Source organism: Clarias gariepinus, chromosome 6, assembly GCF_024256425.1.
Source record: "Clarias gariepinus isolate MV-2021 ecotype Netherlands chromosome 6, CGAR_prim_01v2, whole genome shotgun sequence".
Lineage (NCBI taxonomy): Eukaryota > Metazoa > Chordata > Actinopteri > Siluriformes > Clariidae > Clarias > Clarias gariepinus.
In genome coordinates, this window is record NC_071105.1 from 12,430,212 (window position 1) to 12,448,757 (window position 18,546).

The following is an 18,546-nucleotide window of genomic DNA, read 5'->3' on the forward strand; positions in this document are numbered from 1 at the left end:
GACAGTCAAAATACGCAGTCTGAGAAACGGCATGGTCTGCATTCATTCAGCTCCCTAAACCTTGGCACAAAAAAGGGTGTGGTCATTTTTTATATTTTTTTTGCACATGTGGATCATGTAATCGTCACCGCACAGGAGACATGATGTAGACTGACATAACACAGGCAGAAGTCTTGTTTTTTTTGTGCCTGCAGGAATTACAAATGAACTAATTGGACAATTGATGATGATGATCTTTTAACATCCATGGACACTATGGACACATTCACAAATATCTACACTTACATGTTTATGTTTACATTCTGGACCATTGCACAAAGACACTTTAATAAGGCACCTTTATAAGTCACTTTTTATGCACATTTGCACTCCATCTTCTTCACCAAATTTCAATTTAAAAAATTTTCTATGTACAGTATATTTCTATTTTAATTTCTATTTTTATCCTAGTTAAATTTAATTTTCTATCGTATTTCTTTTATTCATATTTATTTATTATGAGGTCACTGGCAGTCGTATAAGCATTTCACTGCATATCGTACTGTGTATGTGACAAATAAAATTTGAATTTGATTTTGAATATGAACTCTGTAACTCTAAACACCAAACACTCACCGGGTTCTGCCAATCCATGTTACCTATCATTATTTCCTACTTAACAGTTCTGTGCAAGCAACATTTATCCTGTTGATTATGTACTGTAGTGAGAGCATTACTCGATGGGGATATCTGTCTATCAGTATATGCTACCCCTAAATTATGTAATAAATAAAAATGTTATAACAACATGAAATCAAAGACTGCTCCACTAGTGCAATAACACCTTTAGCATGAGGCATTTCTCGATACGGTAGTGTGATTAAGGCACGCTATGGTAGCAACTTTTGTCGATAAGGCAGCCTAATCTGGCAGAATACCGGTTGCCATGACAACGACAAACAGGGCTACTGTTACGTTTAGCTTTAATCTCAGGTCAGGATTATGCGTAAAGATGTTCAGATAGTTTTTAATGAGTATTTATTGCATTTCTAATTTGAGGTATGATCCGTGTCCGGACTTTGAGAAACCCTTATACTATAAGTGAACTATCCCTGCTTTTTATTATTATTATTATTATTATTTTATTATTTTTTTTTTTTAAAGCTAACAGCGCCATCTTGTGTATTACCCGCTTCCTCGCAAGCATTTCCGTCCTTCGCCATTTCACACGCAACATCCGGTTGTGCAGCAGCCATTTTGTCTGTTCGTTGCATGTCCGCCCCAACACGGTCTCGAACAGCAGTTCCCACTTGAAAAATATTTTAATACACCGCTGTCTATATTTTATTTGGACTCAGAGACAGGTTTAGGAAACTCCGTTTTGAATTTTAGGAGGAGAAGCGCTCGCTGTTTCCGGGTTTTATGAGGGTTTCTTTATGTCGTGTGTGAGTGCCGCCAGTCGTGTGTTATGTCGAGCGAGGAGAGCTACCTGGCCATCCAGCGCTATTTAACGGACGAGCGCGAGCCCTACGCTCCCGGCACTCACGGAAACGTCAAGAGGAAAATACGCAAGGCGGCCGCCTGCTATGTCGTGCGGGACGGAGTGCTGCTCTACCAGCGGCGGCACCGCGGCCAGGAAGGCTTCACCGAGCTGGAAGTGGTGCTGCAGGCCGAGCGGCGGAAGGAGCTAATCTACGAGGCGCACACCTCCGGAGGGGAGCATCTCAATCCGCAGCTCACCTGGGACAGCCTTTCACGGAAATACTGGTGGAGAGGTACATCACCTTAGCAACTGAAGCTGACGCACACAGACCATTTCAGTCTCTGTCTGTAAAGTCTGTAAATATATATATGTATGTATGTATGTATATTCTCCTCTTCTAGGGCCTTAAGCAATGGTTTTACCCTTACGCTGGTTTGCAGTGCACTACAGTTCCGCTTGGGAGCTGTTTGGGACAGAGCCAGTGGGATTTATCCAGTTAAACAGCACTTCCGCTGAATTAGCCGGCGAGCTAATGAGCTATTCATCATCATTTGACACATAAAGACGTAACTGATCACAGAAGTTACACTTTATTTTAAACAAATTTATTCGATGTTAACACAAAAAAGGCAACCTGAGATTAATTTGCATCATGGCGAAATCATCATACATTCAAATAAACTTGTCTTTGGGCTGTAATACTGGCAAGAAAAGGATGGGAGGAAAAATGCACGCACTATTTTACTGTATATATTTACATGATGGCTTATTAGGCTGTGCTGCATTTTAATAATAACCTAGACACTGGTAGTTTTTATTAGATGTGGTTCAGTTTAGTTTCAATACATAAAGGAGCAACAATTTTCTTTAGTCTCTTTTTCTTTTACTAGGTGCTCTCTCTCTCTCTCTCTCTCTTTGAGTCAGAAGGTAGTGTGCCTTACACCTCTAAGACTTGGGGTTTGAATCTGTGTGCGTGTGTGTGTGTGTGTGGAGGTGCATGTTCTTCTGGTTGCCTGGTTTCATTTCGGGACTCCAGTTGTGTCATTGGTAGGTTTCTCACCTTCCATTCAAGGCCCGGGTTCAATTCCCACAGAATACACAAACCCCAGCCACTGGATGCACTTGCCAGCCCTAAGCCCGGGTTAAATGAGAGTGTTGCATCAGTAAGGGCAACCAGTGAAAAAAATAATAAAAACCTGTGCCCAGTTGTGTGCAGAACGGATAGGAACAGTGCGTGACTTGGTGTGTGTTTGTGCCCTGTGATGGGTTGTTCCCCCCAGGTTCTCGGAGTTAGGTAGGCATAAGGATGCACGGCTGGTTTCATTATTTCTCTGGGATAGAGGAAGGCATTCATCTAGACTAGTTTTTTGTCCTGGCTCCTAGGTGGTTGAAATGAACTTCCTCTAGATGTCCATACAGCTGAGTCACTGGCAATCTTTAAGCAACGACTAAAGACCTATGTTACCTGGGTAGTTGGGTTAACCTCCCCCGCCCTCACCACTGACCAAAAAAAAATCCCTTCCAACAGTGTGTCATTTATTAAATTATGAAAATGTCAATGCACTTATGTAAGTTCCTGCCAAATGTATAAATGTAAATGCATGGATTAGAAATCTTTTCTTCAATCACGTTAAACCAGAGGTGATCTGTATTATATCTGAGCTGGTCAAACTAATATACTTCTTTGCCAACTGGTAGAAAGGAAAGCATGTCTGAATCATCTTTTCTAAATGCTCCATCAGAGACAAGTCAGTTTTAAGAAAATAAAGATGGCCCGATGTTTGGGAAGAATGTAGCTGATCAAACCACCCTGTTTTTTTTTAGTAGTTAGTAGTATCATCATACATACAGTATGTCTTGCACCCAAACTTTTGAAATATTTTTCTTTTCCTTCCCTTTTTTCTTCCTTCAGTGCAGATAAGTTGATAAGAGACTGACATTTGGTGATCTCTATGTTCTAGGCATCCTAAAGCAGGTAAAGGATTGCATCAGGGACTGTGGCTGCCAGCAGAAGCCGGAGCGTGGAAAAAGCAGTGCTGAGGATGGATCAGGTCCCCGTGGTCGAAGTAAACGAAAGGAGGTGGAGGATGAAGAAGAGGAAGATGGTCTTGAGGAACTGCATGCCGCAATTCAGATAAAGTCAAAGGCTGCAAGCGTTGACAAGCATGAACTTGTTTTTGTAAGTACATGACATGTGTTGAGTTGAGATCAAGTAGGATATAAGAAATAAAACATGATGGGTAAACAGGAAAATAATCAGAGTGATATGCAAATTTTTTGGGGGGGTTTAAAAAAAAATTTTGTCTTTTCCAGCTATGTTGAGAGACAGATATGTAAAATAGTTAGGATATTGATGATGTGTGTTTTCGTCTTGTAGGTTGACAGTAAGGGGATTGTAAAGCAGGTCCTACCCAAACATGGCCAGACCTTGTTGGATAAGCTGAATCATCAGCGTTTAAATAACCAGTTCTGCGACATTACCTTGCTCATTGAGGCTGAAGAGTATCGTGCACACAAGGCTGTCTTGGCCTCCTGTAGTGAATACTTCTATGAGCTTTTTATTGAAAAGGGTGCCGTGGCCAGCCATGAAGCTGTCGTGGACCTCTCTGGTAATTGCATCCGATACAACTCGTTCTGCTACATAAAAAAGTATTGTGATAATGATAAGACAATCAGGTTGGTTTAAGAAAATAACATGTATTGTTTTGCATGTGTTGTTTTGTGTCTTTCTACCTGCCAGGCTTTAGCAAGGCAAGCTTCCTGCCTTTGTTGGAGTTCGCCTACACCTCAGAGCTGACGTTCAACTTCTGCGTTATGGCAGAGGTGGCCATGCTGGCACGGCATCTCATCATGCCTGAGGTGCTTCAGATTTGTGAATTGGTGCACAAAAAAGTGGAGGAGCAGAAGCTATTGGTTTATCAACAAGGAGATGTGCACACCGTTATAGCCAGGGAAACACTTCCTGCTCAGCCAGTGGCACCTTCTGATTCTGGAGCTTATGTGGTGACCATGCAGAGCGATGGCCAGGCATTGATGGCTCCCTCTGGACAGTCTGAAGCTGAACACTCCATCACCGTTATCACAGGTGAAGACGGAACGGCCGAATCCCTGGCCTTGCTGGCAGGAGCGACAGTGGATGGGGAGACGATGACTGTAGTCACGCACAATGGCCAGGCTGGCTTGCCTGAATCACTCTCTATTGTAGCACATAATGGCCAAACAGAAGCAGGTGAAACCATGACTGTGGTTACCCACTCTGGCCAAGCAGGCTCAAGTGAATCCCTGGCTGTGGTTCAGGCGTGCTGGACAGTGGATGAGCCTCAGGTCGTGGAAACACCAGTAGCAGGGAGCATGGAGCCTGGTGCCTACATTATTACAGTGGAACCAGGCAAGATGCCTCCTACCGAGAAGGTTCATCTTACTGCGTCAGCACCAGCACTTCAGCAGGAACCACTTGTCCAAGCTTTAGAGCCTAAACCCCAAAGTGTGGTGACTGCACAACAACCGTCAGCCTCTGCACCTCAGAAAAGGAGACCAGGAAGGCCCCCCAAGGTAAAGCCGTCCCAAACAGAACAGGAACCAGTAGTGACTGAAAATGCAGAGAGTGTCGCGACAGGAGGAGAGGATGAGAAGGAAGACGAACAAGAGAGTGCTGACCCTAATAAGAGGTTCCTGAGGAAGCGATCGGTGAGAGAAGGAGGATACGTTCGTCTACATATGGGACTTGAGACCGAGGAGGAGATGTCAAACACTGTGAAGGTACAAGGTTGTCCTAAATATAAAGTCAGAAAATAAATATATACTGTCCCTATGTGTGTGAGCAAATTTAAATACGTTAAACAAACTTTTTAGTCACTATTTAGGTTCTGATTTAATTATTAGTATTAAAGTTATATACTGTACAAGTCAGAGCCCTTTAGAATGATTTTTTCTTTTTCTTCTCAGACACCCCAGAGACCAGTGAAGCGAGGACGTATGTCCCAACCACTGAAGAGATCGTCTGCTGACTCTTCAGATTCCGAGCCTCAGTCTGCCTCTGATGGTGTGAAGACGTTGCCTGAGGAAGCAGAGGCAGTTGAACCTGAGGTGATGCCTGTAGAAGAAGGGGCAGCACGAGAACAAACTGAGGGAGCAGTGGATGGAGAGCACACGTGCAGCGAGTGCGGCATGGTGTTTCAGAGGCGCTACACCCTGATCATGCACATGCTAAAACACGAAAAGTCACGCAGCTTCAAGTGCACTGTACGTACCCACTATGTTACAACGGCTTATTTAGTGTCTGCTTGAGTCCGCTTTTGTGCCTTGTGCATATTATGGATGGTATAATGTGAAATAAAGGGATGCATCGTGTGAGTGTTTAATTATGCTACAGGAAGTTCATAAGTCCTTTCTGTGTCCCAGTCTAAAAGTCAACACACTGGGGATGATTTATTTAAAAAATACAAATATGACTGTGTAAATACATTCCCAATATCATAGAGTCCACCTGCCTGGACTAATTTTGGATTTTTACAAAATCCACCCTAGAGCTTAATACATTTTACGTGCGCATGTCTCACTCGGGTCCATCCAGAGTTACACTGCTTATTAACGCGCAAATTCAAGCACGTCACTGATTGCATATTTTATTGCAGGACTTGCAGTTGTATAACGTGTTTTAGCAGTAAAACAGCTATTTAGTTTTACTAAGTGTGATGGAAAATGAGTTCTTCTGGTCACTTAATATAACTTTTGTACAGTCATGTTTTATTACATAAGTAAAAATGTCTAAAATAGAATATTGTCTAAAAAACATTACATTAAAAAAAAGCATCTCTTATTGATTTGGAAAGAAAAATTTATTGTAACATCAGAGTCTCTGCTGTTCCATCCTCCTCTTGTATAGACATTGTGAAACATACTGTATGTAAGTTCAGTGGTATTAATGAACGGTTATCTTTTCCCAGCTGTGTAATAAAGAGTTCCAGTACGCCGTCTCCCTCCGTGCCCACTTGACCCGGCATAAGCACCAAAAAACCCAGAAGGCCCGAGCAGCAACTGATGAGGTCTCAGATAGGCTAGAGAGTCAGGCTAAAAGTCGCACCAAACGTGAGTTTGTATGTGACATTTGTGGCAAGACGCTGCCTAAGCTGTACTCTTTGCGCATCCACATGCTGAACCATACGGGAGTGCGGCCACACTCGTGCAGGGTCTGCGGGAAGAGCTTCGCGACCAAGCACAACCTGAAGATGCACCGAGCTCTGCATGACACTGCCAAGCGCTTCTACTGCACCATGTGCGACAAGTCCTTCATTACCAAGAGGAGTCTGACTGAGCACACCAGCGTTCATACAGGCAAGTTTAATACACCAACAGACTAACTTCAAGATGAGTAGTGAAAAGTACACTCATGCTAAGAACTGCATTTTAATATAGCCTTCTAAATGTACAAAAAACTTTAGTCCCATATAATTTATGCCACATTTCAACTGTAGTTTGTGATTTTTTGTTTTTTTTTTCAGTTTTTTTCTGGACATGTATGAAAATCATGCTCTCTCTTTTTTTTTTTTATTAGGTGAATCAAAATATTTTTGCCAGCTATGCGGCACAACATTTCATCGGGCGTCTGCACTGAGCAAACACATGAAAAAACATCAACCCAAACCAGAGACCCGGTCCTTTCAATGTTCCCAGTAAGTTTCTATTACGCTTCTTTATGAACACATTTATAGATATATTTTACAAAACAAACATTTATGTGGTGGCTGTGTTCTTTTCCTTCCTGACACTCTTAAGCTGTGATAAAAGCTTCTTTGAGGCGAAGGACTTGCAGCAGCACATGAATAAGCACTTGGGTTTGAAACCCTTCCAGTGCCAGGTGTGTGGCAAAAGCTACAGTTGGAAGAAGGACTGGTATTCCCATGTTAAATCGCATACCATTGCGGAACCTTACAGGTAAGAGTAGAGATCATGCTAATATACCTCCTTTGGGACACACTTTTTTTTTAGCTACAAATTGCACATTATAGGACTGCATAACACCATAACACATGGTCAGTTATATTTTTGAAAAGTATATACTTACTGCAGAATAAGTGGTTTTTTTTTGTGGCACTGCAAGCATGAGAACAATTATTTAAGATATTGGAAGTGACAACACAAGTGGTTGATTTGCTGAAAATATTATGTTAGCGTTAATGTAGTTTTATATACATGTACCCCCATCGGCCATAACATTAAAGCGTCACTTTAAGAGCCGCAGAGACAGCTCTGGCCTCTTTGGTCATAACTCCACAATATCCCTGGGGGTGTACTGTCAGAATTGGCACTGGGACTTGGCAATGGATCTTTTGGGTGCTGGAGGTCATAGGGAGGGCTCTCTGTGGATCGGACTCGTTTGTCCGCTGCATCTGCTGCGTCTTGAGATCTGGGAAATTTGGAGGTCGGGTCATCAACCTTGAATTCTTAGTCTGCTAAGCTCCATATGTAGCAGATTGTAATACACTGGATGTCCTGATACCTTTCTATTGTAGCCAGTATTAGCTTTTTGCAGCATTGGCTTTTCTCTGGGATCAGACCAGACATGCTGTACTTTATTCCCCACAGGCAGAAATGAGCCTTGGGGGCCCATCATCCAGTCACTAGTTGACTGGTATATGATTGATAATCAATTCACCTAGCAGTGGGGGTGTTGTTATGGCTGATCAATTTGTGTGTGTTAAATATGTATGCATAACACGCCACTAGAAGAGTGAACACAATGCACGGCTATTTGCATAAAATGTAAGAATTTAAAAAGTTGCAGTTTGTGCCATGCTGCCTCTGATAGCAAGCAAGCTTTAATATATAGTTGTTAGATTAAAATAAGATTTACTAAAGTAAATTTTCACAAGAAAACGTTTAGTTTATTTATACAATTGTTCTTAGTAATCCAAGTCTGAATGTATATAATATACAATATTAAAATGATTCATATAAAAGTAACACACTGGTATTTAGAAATTATATACTATAATTGGAATTTTGGCTATGTTTTTTATTTTTATTTTAATTGAAACCTCAAAAACATGTCACATCATTCATATACTCATACAGGAGGGTCTAAAAGTCTTTAATTAAACTTAAGTAATATTTTCTTTCTCTTTCTCATTTGGTATGACATATGAACTGAAGGTATTCCATCCTTTGAAATATTTCAACGAGTAATTAATACCTTAAATTTATATTCTTCAAGCTTCTATGCTATTTCAAAGTCCCTACTGAAATGTAAACTTACATGATTGTTATTGACCATTTCAACTGCATTGTATAAAAGCCCAGAATTTCCTGTCATCTAATCTTTTCTGTTAAAGCATATGTTCAGATGACACTCTGAGGGACTTTTTAGTTTGAGTTCCACACCAGCTCGAGTACACACTGTCATGAAAGCGAAATGTGAATAATTTTTTTTAATTTAGGTTATTGTTAATTATAGCCTATATTGAAATTATGTAATGAAAACTGTTGTATTAAATTAGAAATGAATGCAGACCACAAGCAGCTGCTTTAGTGCGCTCAGTCTGTTGGAGCCTATTGTGTACATGCGTAAGCACATCCTCTGGAATGTGTTAGGGAGATGGTGTGTGTGTGTACTGTTACGCCATACTAAACCTGAATTAGTTCAGTCAAGTTTTGACAAGTGAAAAGAGTTTTGAAATTCTATGAGGTCAATATTATAGGAGGGAAAAGTATCACCAACAACAGGTTTAACCTTAATTTAAGATCATTAATTCCTATACTGTATCTTAATCCGTCTTCGTGTCCTTGCTCAGGTGTAATGTGTGTGGGAAGGAGTTCTTTGAGAAGGCTCTGTTCAGGAGGCATGTGAAGAAGGCCACTCATGGAAAGAAGGGCAGAGTGAAGCAGAACCTGGATAGGGAGTGCGAACACTGCGGTAGAAAATTCACTCAGCTCCGAGAGTACCGCCGCCACATGAACAACCATCAAGGTGAACTCACACAGACACGTAAACAAAATAGTTGCTTGATGTTCTACTTATGCAAACTGACAGCTGGATTTCACTGCAACGAAGTTTTAATGAATATTCTGTTTAGAAATGCTTTAATTTGACATCTGCACCTTTTTTTGATGTTTCCAAAATAGTCTTTGCTCATTTATGATGCAATAACACTGTCACATTTAGTATGGGAAAAAAAAGCAGCAGAATCTGGGGATATTTTTGCACTTTGACTAGTCTTGTGCACACACTCAATTTTCTCAAAGGAGATAATAATAATATTTTTTAATTATTATTTTGGCCCAAGCCCTATAGGACCCTCTTGTTGATGTTGTTAATAATAATAAGAAGAAGTAGTTGTTATTATGTGGATCCAATTTGTTCTCTTTGAAAACTTTGGGGAAAATTGCAATAAATTTATTTTCCACTAGGGGGCACATAAGCACTTTTGTTCAGAGTAACCTTTAAATAAAGTACAGTAAATTTGTTATTAATGACTTCTACTGAGAGAATTTCTCTTCAGATATTTTCCAATAATCACTGGATCAAATTACCCTTTCGTCCAACACATATACATTAAACATTTAGACTGAAAGGGATTAAACATGTTGATCTTCTGTTTGTTTTTTTTAAAAGATAGTGTGGGATAAGAAAAGTGTAATGCTCCTTTGTTCAATACTGTCCTCCCTTGCCACAGGTGTAAAACCGTTCGAGTGTCTGACATGTGGTGTGGCGTGGGCTGACGCCCGCTCACTGAAGCGACACGTGCGCACACACACAGGCGAGCGCCCCTACGTGTGTCCTCTGTGCCAGGAGGCGCACATCGATGCCCGCACATTGAGAAAACACATCTCGAAATACCATGGAGATCAGTTGCCGGGTAAGATCATGTTAGAGAAGGACACGCTACAGTTTCATAATCAAGGCACCCAGGTGGAGCACGCCGTCAGCATCCTGAGCCCCGAGCTGCCCCCTGAGCTGTGCCCAGCAGAGGCGTCCTCCAACACAGAGGAAATTGAAACTGTGCTCATAACAGAAGAGACGGTAGAAGCCATGCAGGCCATGAATGAGGGCGCTGTCACAACGCTTTCTGACCAGAGCATCATGCAAGTGGTAAACTATGTCCTGGCACAGCAGGCTGGCGTAAAGGCGGAGGAGGAGCAGGCGTCGGAGATCATCCAGACCATGGAGGTGGAGGTGGCTCATGTAGCAGAGGTGGAGTGACACAGAGGTTTAAAAGGAAAGAAATTAAAGCTGTATCTAAATTGTGAGTCAAATATCAAGAGAAAAAAGTTTATTAGAGTCTGTACAGTTACACATTTATTTTTGTTGTACAGTATAATATAATTGAGGCACTTTGAAGTTCTTCCTCAGTTGGCGTGCATATGTGTGATGCATTACTCAGCAGTTTGTGTGTTTGCCGCGCGCGAGCATGTCTAAATAATTTGCATAATGTACATACGACAATGCAGAGGGAAATGCTAATAATTTACAATAAAGTGTGTAACCTAGTGTATATGATTGTGAGCTCTTACCTACAAAAACAACCCTTTTTTTTTGGTTTTGGAACAGATTAAAAACATTTTTATGCTTTACAGATATGTAGTTTTTTGGTTGACACTTACCTCACACGCTCTGGGTATCTTACTGACCGGTTGTCTGTTGAAAAGCATTGCACAAGCAGTACTTCCATACAGAAGGATGGTCAAATAGGGGTTTTCTCTCGGGTGTAATCCTGTTGAAAATGCACATAAAAATACAGAAATAAATACATTTCAGATTTACAATTCTAAAAGACAGTAGGTCGTAAGTTCACTAAACATAGACAACGAAATTCAAAACCAATTTTTTTTATACATAGATTTGTGGTTTAAAAGCTTTTTTGTTGATTTTAATATTCTAATTATTTTATTTATAGTCTGTATGTATTTATAATTTTGGTCAAATGTTCTAGAAATGGATTAAAATCTTTGACTTGTTTACAATTTTCTTGGATTCTAATTGATCCATCCGGTGTTCAAGTTCCAGTCAGGAAACATATCCAGGCCTTTTTGAAAATCATACATGCAAAAAAAAAAAAAAAAGGGGTAAACAATGCTTTACAGTAAATTCACAATAGAGACAATAAATTGCACTTTAGTACTGTATGTTATCAGAGTACTGTTATTATTTATTTAGGTTTTGTGTTTAATAAAGTTTTGCTTGTAGGACCTGGAAATGCTCTGAGTAATTAAACGCAGAACACTACGGTAAAACGCCACTGTCAAAATCACAGGTTGCAATGAATTCAATAATTACAGTTCCATTAAAAAGAATTTGCCCCCTTATTTCATTTCCTTATTTACCCCATGATGATTTGTTTTATCACGCTTAAATGATTAAGATCATCAAACACATTTGAATATTATACAAAGGTAACCTTAGTAAATGCAAAATGCAGTTTTTAAATGATTTTAGTTGATTTTATTTTTTAAAGAAAAAACCTGCCTGGCCCCATGTGAAAAAGTAACTGCTTGCTAAATCATGAATAAACTGTGATTTTTAGAAAGCTTATTTATTTTATTTTATACTATATTTATAAAATATTTAATGTTTTTACTCTGTTTTGCAAATATGTCAATAAATAACTCAGGAAGGGGGCATATACTTTTTATGGTTAAGCTATTTCCCTCTGGGATTAATAAAGTTCTTTAAATCTTGAATTTTTTCACTGTTTTTGCTTATGGCTGCATTCTCTCCCATAGGGCACTTCATACAAAACTCCATATTCTTTGCTCCCTGTTCATGGAAACTCCGTTAAAGGAGATCCCCTCTAAATATCTTCCTTTGGAACACACTGCAACAACTCGAATGCAGACATTCTTTGTGTGTTGCCCTGGCAACACAAGCATCTCTGATACCTGTTGCTGCTACTATTAAAATTTCGCACTTTTGGAGAGAAAAAAAAATTATATACTGTATATATATATATATATTATATATGTGTGTATACAGCGAGGAAAATAAGTATTTGACACATCAGCGTTTATCAGTAAGGGGATTTCTAAGTGGGCTATTAACACGAAATTTCCACCAGATGTAGCCATCAAGCCAAATATTGAATTCATACAAAGAAATCAAAACATCGAGTCATAATAAATAAATAGAAATGACACAGGGAATAACTATTGATCATACTTTATTTAATACTTTGTAGAAAAGCCTTTGTTGGTAAATACAGCTTCTAGACGCCTCTTGTATGGAGAGACCTGTATGGAGTCGTCTGTTCATTGCTCAGAAGCGATTCTGGCCCATTCTTCCACACAAACGGTCTTTAAATCTTAAAGGTCCCTTGGGCCTCTTTTATAAACTTTGATCTTCAGTTCTCTCCATAGATTTTCTATGGGATTTAGGTCAGGTGATTGACTGGGCCATTCAAGCAACTTGATTTTTTTTCTTTGATACCACTTCATTGTTTCCTTGGCCTTGTGTTTGGGGTCATCGTCTTGCTAAAATGTCCACCCTCTTTTCATTTTCAGCTTTCTGGTAGATGGCAGCAGATTTTTATCCAGAATGTCCCAGTACATTTCTCTATTCATCCTGCCTTCAATAATATGAAGTCTGCCAGTACCCCTTGCTGAAAAGCAGCTCCAAACCATGATGCTTCCACCCCCAAACTTAACTGTTGGTATGGTGTTCTTGGGGTGATGGGCAGTGCCATTTCTTCTCCAAACGTGATGTGTAGAATGACTGCCAAAAAGTTCAATTTTGCTTTCATCTGACCATACTATAGTCTCCCAATAATCCACAGGCTTCTCCAAATGCTGTTTTGCAAACTTTAACCGAGCCTCAAAATGCTTTTTGTTTTGCAATAGAGCATGCATGGATGGCATGGCGCTTAAGTGCTTTGCTTATAGTTTTCATTGAAACAACAGTACCTGCGGATGCAAGGTCTTTCTGAGGTTCTGCTCGAGTGGTTTGTGGCTCTTGGAGAACTCTCCAGATTATTCTTTAGACTCCTTAGGGAGACATATATATATATATATATATATATATATATATATATACACACACACACACTGTATATACTGTAGAAATTAAACATACTAATTAAATGTATGTAACTTGCAAATAAATGTGACTTGATTAATTAACAAGATGAGTAGTCATTCCAAGAGAGATTATTACAATGATTAGTCACATATATAAAGATTTATTGATTATAAATATATGTGTAGATTATTTAGAAATTATGTATTAATATTATTTTATCCCTATTATAATGAATGGTGTGTGAAATGAATACCAGTGTAGCTGATCGGAATGCAGCCTTTGGGTTTTTTTCTTTCCTGCTATTTACAGCCTCACTTACTGAGCACTTCATTAGTAATGGCTGTACACCTACTCATTCATGCAATTATCAGTCAATTGTATGCCAGCAGTGCGCTACATAATCATGTACAGGCCAGCAGCTTCAACAACACCTCACATGAACTTGGGGGAAAATGGTATCTTAGTAACCTTGACTAGGGCATGATTGTTGTTTTGGTTTAAGTATTTCTATAACTGCTGCTCTCCAAAGATGTTCAACCACAATTCAGTGGTCTTCGTTTTTAATAATTAAATGCCTGTGAGGAAAATTGGATTCAAATGAAAAACCCAGGTTTCAAACCAAAAGTAAATTTTTTTATAGGTTGTTGATTGTTAAAACAATCAATCTTAAAGAGCACATTAAACACCTGCCAATCAAGCACTTGTTCCAATGCTGTGAATGCTTATAATGAATTATTTTAATCATTCAAAAAATGGTTCGTTTTAAACAAACAAAGATCTTTGACACATTTAGATAGTATGACTGTATCTATGTACAGTTTATCAGCTCCTCACTGCTGCATGTGGGAATACCATAAAACCACCAGTGATCAGATATTTATGATCACCTAGGTGCAGCAGTGTAACTGAGATGTTAGTGTTTGTGGTGATGGTACGAGTGTGGCAGTGTTGCTGGGATTTTTGTAGCACTCAAGTAAGACTGCTGAGACGAGAACAGGGCACTGACAGCAGACTAATGAACACAAATTGTGCACTGAGGGAAAGAGAGCACTGCAATGCTACTGTACCCAACACACTCATAACAATATCGCACACACTACACTTTTATCAGTGCTGGGAAGTAACAAATTATTTTCATGCATAAATGCACGTTTTTAATAGTTTTTCTACTTTCATATGTTGAAAGTGATATCGTGAGCTTTTTAACATGCACATCAGCTTCAAGTACTGTATCAGTTCTTAACGAATATACATAGACACCTTATTGGAGTACATAATGAGAGTTTTTATTAACGGACACTATTTGAAATATCAACACTTGGGACCAATTCCGGACCTTTTGTATGTGTAATTTGTCATCAGGCTACAAAAACTCTTTATTAGTAGATTGTCTGGTTACTTTTGAGCATGTGAAAATAGAGGGACTTTGTGTGTCAGTGAGGGAAAAAAAGCATTTTAAGCACCAAGCAAAAGGATCAGCATTAAACTGACAAAGTGTGACTTTTCACAACACCCAGAAAACCAGAGGGAGAACAAGAAGTCTGAAAAAAAAAATGGGGAAAAAGAGAACAACAACTAGGATATAAAGTTGTAATAATAATAATAATAATAATAATAATAATACGAGGAGTGTTTAAAGTCAAACCAGGACTTTTAATTGTGCAGAATAAAGGAACACAATTATGAGAGTTAAAACTGCCTTTATTTGTTCATATGATCCCCTTGCTACACTAATGCACTTTTCCCACTTGGAGCAAGGTAGAAGGTTCCCTTAGTACCCCAGAGTAATGATCGGACTTCCATGCCATTTTAAATCACTGCAGATAAGTAATCATCTGTTCTGGTCAAAGGCAGAGCGCTCTCTTAGAATTCAACATGTACTCACCCTCTTGGAAATGCAGGTGTTTGTGAATGTTTTTGTGTACAGTTATCTATCAATTTTCAAGAATCAGGCATTCCACTGGCTGAATGTTCTTGGAAACACCAGCAGTAGACTCAAAGCCACTTATCATTCGTATGACCTTCTCTAAAAACATTTGCACTGCTTAAAGTCTAGATCCTCCAATTAGCAAATAGTAATTTAACCTTTCACCTCTGCTGCAGGCACTGGCTTCTTCTTGGTTGACAAGAATGATGGGATTACCATGGGCTTAATGATGTCCACTGCTTTTTCTTCAAGTGGCCACGATCTTTACAAAACTTTAAATACTTATGGCCTTTAAGTTGACCAATGCTCCTGCAGTCTATCAGGCATTTATTAATGACTTGCTACATGACTTGCTCAGCTGGTATGTTTTTGGCTACTTAGATCAGGGGTGTCATTCTGGATCCCTGAAAAGACCATGTGGGTGTAGGCTTTCATTCAAACCAAGCAAAAGCTACATTGGATAATCTAATAAAAACCAGGAATGACTATTTAAAGAGGCATACCTTCTGCTTGGTTGGAATGAAAGCCTGAAACCACATGGCCCTTTCTGGATTCTGTGTGACACTCTTGACCTAAATGATAATCTCATCTTCTTGAAGTCCTTCCATGCTAGCATGTTATTGAAAAAACATCTTTTTGTCAAACCTGAGAAGTGAGTTTTCACACCTCTGAGGTATCCCATACATTGGGCTACATAATTTCAGAAGGCAATGGCCCCCAGGATGAACCAGGCAGTCAGTTTTTATAGGAGGTTTATTCGCAACTTCAGCACCATTGTTGCATCTCTCGCAGCCTTGACTAACAAGACTGTTTCTCTTGAACCCCTGTGGCTTAGAAAGCTTTCAGAGATTGAGTCATTAATCACACTTGTTACTGTGCGTAACCCTACCTGATCCCTCCCTCCCATACCTTGTTGAGGTTGCTGCTTCAGGATAGGAAGACAAAAACCAATCAGCTCCCACTTACCATTAAGGCACTTGTCTCACCCCACATTGCTCCCTCCAGTCCTCTAGCACCGCTTGACTGGTCCCACCATATCTCACAGTACATAGAAGGCATGCATGTTTTGACTTTTCTCTGTTGGCACCTTGGTGGTGGAATAAACATATATCTAGATGCAAGAACATCTGCATCACATACAGTTTTTCAGATGATAGCTAACAAAACAATATATTTAAAAATGTGTTTTCTGTGTGCTTTTCTTAGTATATTAACTCCCTAACAGTGTTTTGGTTGAATGCTATTTTTAGTCCTAACCTAATGAACCAGTATCAGGGTGGATTTATTGATGGAGACTTGAAAGCGCTTCATTCTCTCGAAAAGAGTGTCTGCCAAATGCCATAAATATAAATATGGTTAAGTGGGAGATTTAAGTTTAAATGTCTGTATTATGATGTGTATATACACTGGCAAGATTTTTCCTCCCCAATGTTCACTGTAACAGTTTAAGTGGTGGAGGAGGATGAGTGGGCAGGACACTAAATGATACAGTTACCAGCTTAAGATTTCTCAAGTTTTGTTGTATGGAAATTAATCTGAATTCAGTGTAAAAATGTAAGAGCAGACAGTCTATGATGTATAGGACAATTATATTGCAAAAAATAGGGAGAGAAAATGTAATTTAGGAGTGAATAATGCCTAAAATAAATTTATATTAAGAAAAAGAAGAAATGGGTCCTTATTCCAATGCTCAATTATTTAGGCTTGCTCCATTTATTTTTTTCCATTGAGATGAAAATTTAGCTATTTTGATAATACCAATGATTAAAATGGCTTTATCCTGCTTTTGTCTGAAGCAAAATTCATCATTATCATTATCATCATCATTAATATTCTTCAACATTGCACTTAATCATGCTAAATGGTCAAGCCTTTTCATTTGCCATAATTTCATTTGCACCCAATAGCATTGTTGGTTTCACACAGTGTGGGCTGGTAACTAATGTAAACTCAAATGTGATTCTTACAATCTGTAGGTTTGTTTAATTAGCATAGTTTTGAGGTACGAATCTCATTCTCTTTTCCTAAATACTATATGATTTTAAGTATCTCAAGCACAGAACAACTTTCCTAGTTAAAAGCAGCTGCTTTTGCATTGAATTTTGCATCTCATTTGGAAATCAACGTCCCAGAGACTAGAGGAAGAGTAAAGAGACGCCGAATCCAAGTTACTTGATGTCCAGTGTGAAGTTTCTACAGTCAGTAATGATTTGTGGTTCCATGACTTCTGCTACTGTTGGTCCAGTGTATTTTATCAAGTGAGCAGCCATCTACTAGGAGATTTTAGAGCACTTCTTGCTTTATTGAGATGGTGATTTTCTTTTCCAGCATCTGCCCACCGCGCCAAAACTAACACTAACTAATTTGCAAGATCATGATTTTACTATGCTTGATGGCCCGCCAACCTCAACCCTGTAAATGAACCCTGAATTTTTGGGCTTTGTTAAGAAGAAGAGGACAAACACCCAACCCAACTATACAAATGAGCTAAAGCCTGATATCAAAGCATTCTGGTCTTCAATAAAACCTCAGCAGTGTCACAGGCTGAATACCTCCACATCATGCTGCAGTACTGCAGTATTTCATGCTAAAGGATCCCTGACCAAGTACTGAGTTCATAAATGAACATACTTTTCAGATGTTAGACATTTCTGTATTGTTAATCCTTTTTTGTCTGATCTTAGGAAATATTGTATTATTTTGCGATACTTTGAAATGATTCTCCATGCTCTCAGAACTGCTCTTTTATGAGCCCAAAGGATCCTTGCATTGTTGTCCTTTACTATGCCCGTGCATCAGGGAAGGAAAATAATATGATAATTTGGTCATTCATTACATTCAGGTAGTTAGCTGACTTAATTTCATTGCCACATAACATTGCTGAATTCAGACCTGAGCAACTGAAGCAACCCCAATAACACTGTCTCTAGAGGCTTGTATGGTGGGTACATGTGTATAATGGGTGTATCGCTTTATGTGCTTCCCTTCTTACCCTGACGAATAGGGTCAATCTGGACTCATCAGACTTCCATCTTTCCATAGCTCCAAAGTCATTTATGCCCCTAGGAAATTAAGGCTTTTTTTCTGATTTGTCAGTAGTTTTCTTATGGCCACATACCTGTTTTGATCCAAACTTGTGCATTCTTGCCG

General features: G+C 39.2%; 1 protein-coding gene across 1 annotated transcript; it reads left to right on the forward strand.

Moving 5' to 3' along the window:
* Positions 1-1,223: 1,223 nt before the first annotated feature.
* Positions 1,224-11,032, forward strand: zbtb11 (zinc finger and BTB domain containing 11). The gene is made up of 10 exons (XM_053499354.1): positions 1,224-1,754; positions 3,424-3,641; positions 3,840-4,071; positions 4,203-5,221; positions 5,408-5,704; positions 6,409-6,796; positions 7,017-7,134; positions 7,238-7,396; positions 9,253-9,428; positions 10,135-11,032. Exons 1-10 carry the CDS (start codon positions 1,448-1,450, stop codon positions 10,659-10,661), a joined length of 3,441 nt encoding a protein of 1,146 aa, XP_053355329.1. The 5' UTR covers positions 1,224-1,447; the 3' UTR covers positions 10,662-11,032.
* The last annotated feature ends 7,514 nt before the right edge of the window (positions 11,033-18,546 follow it).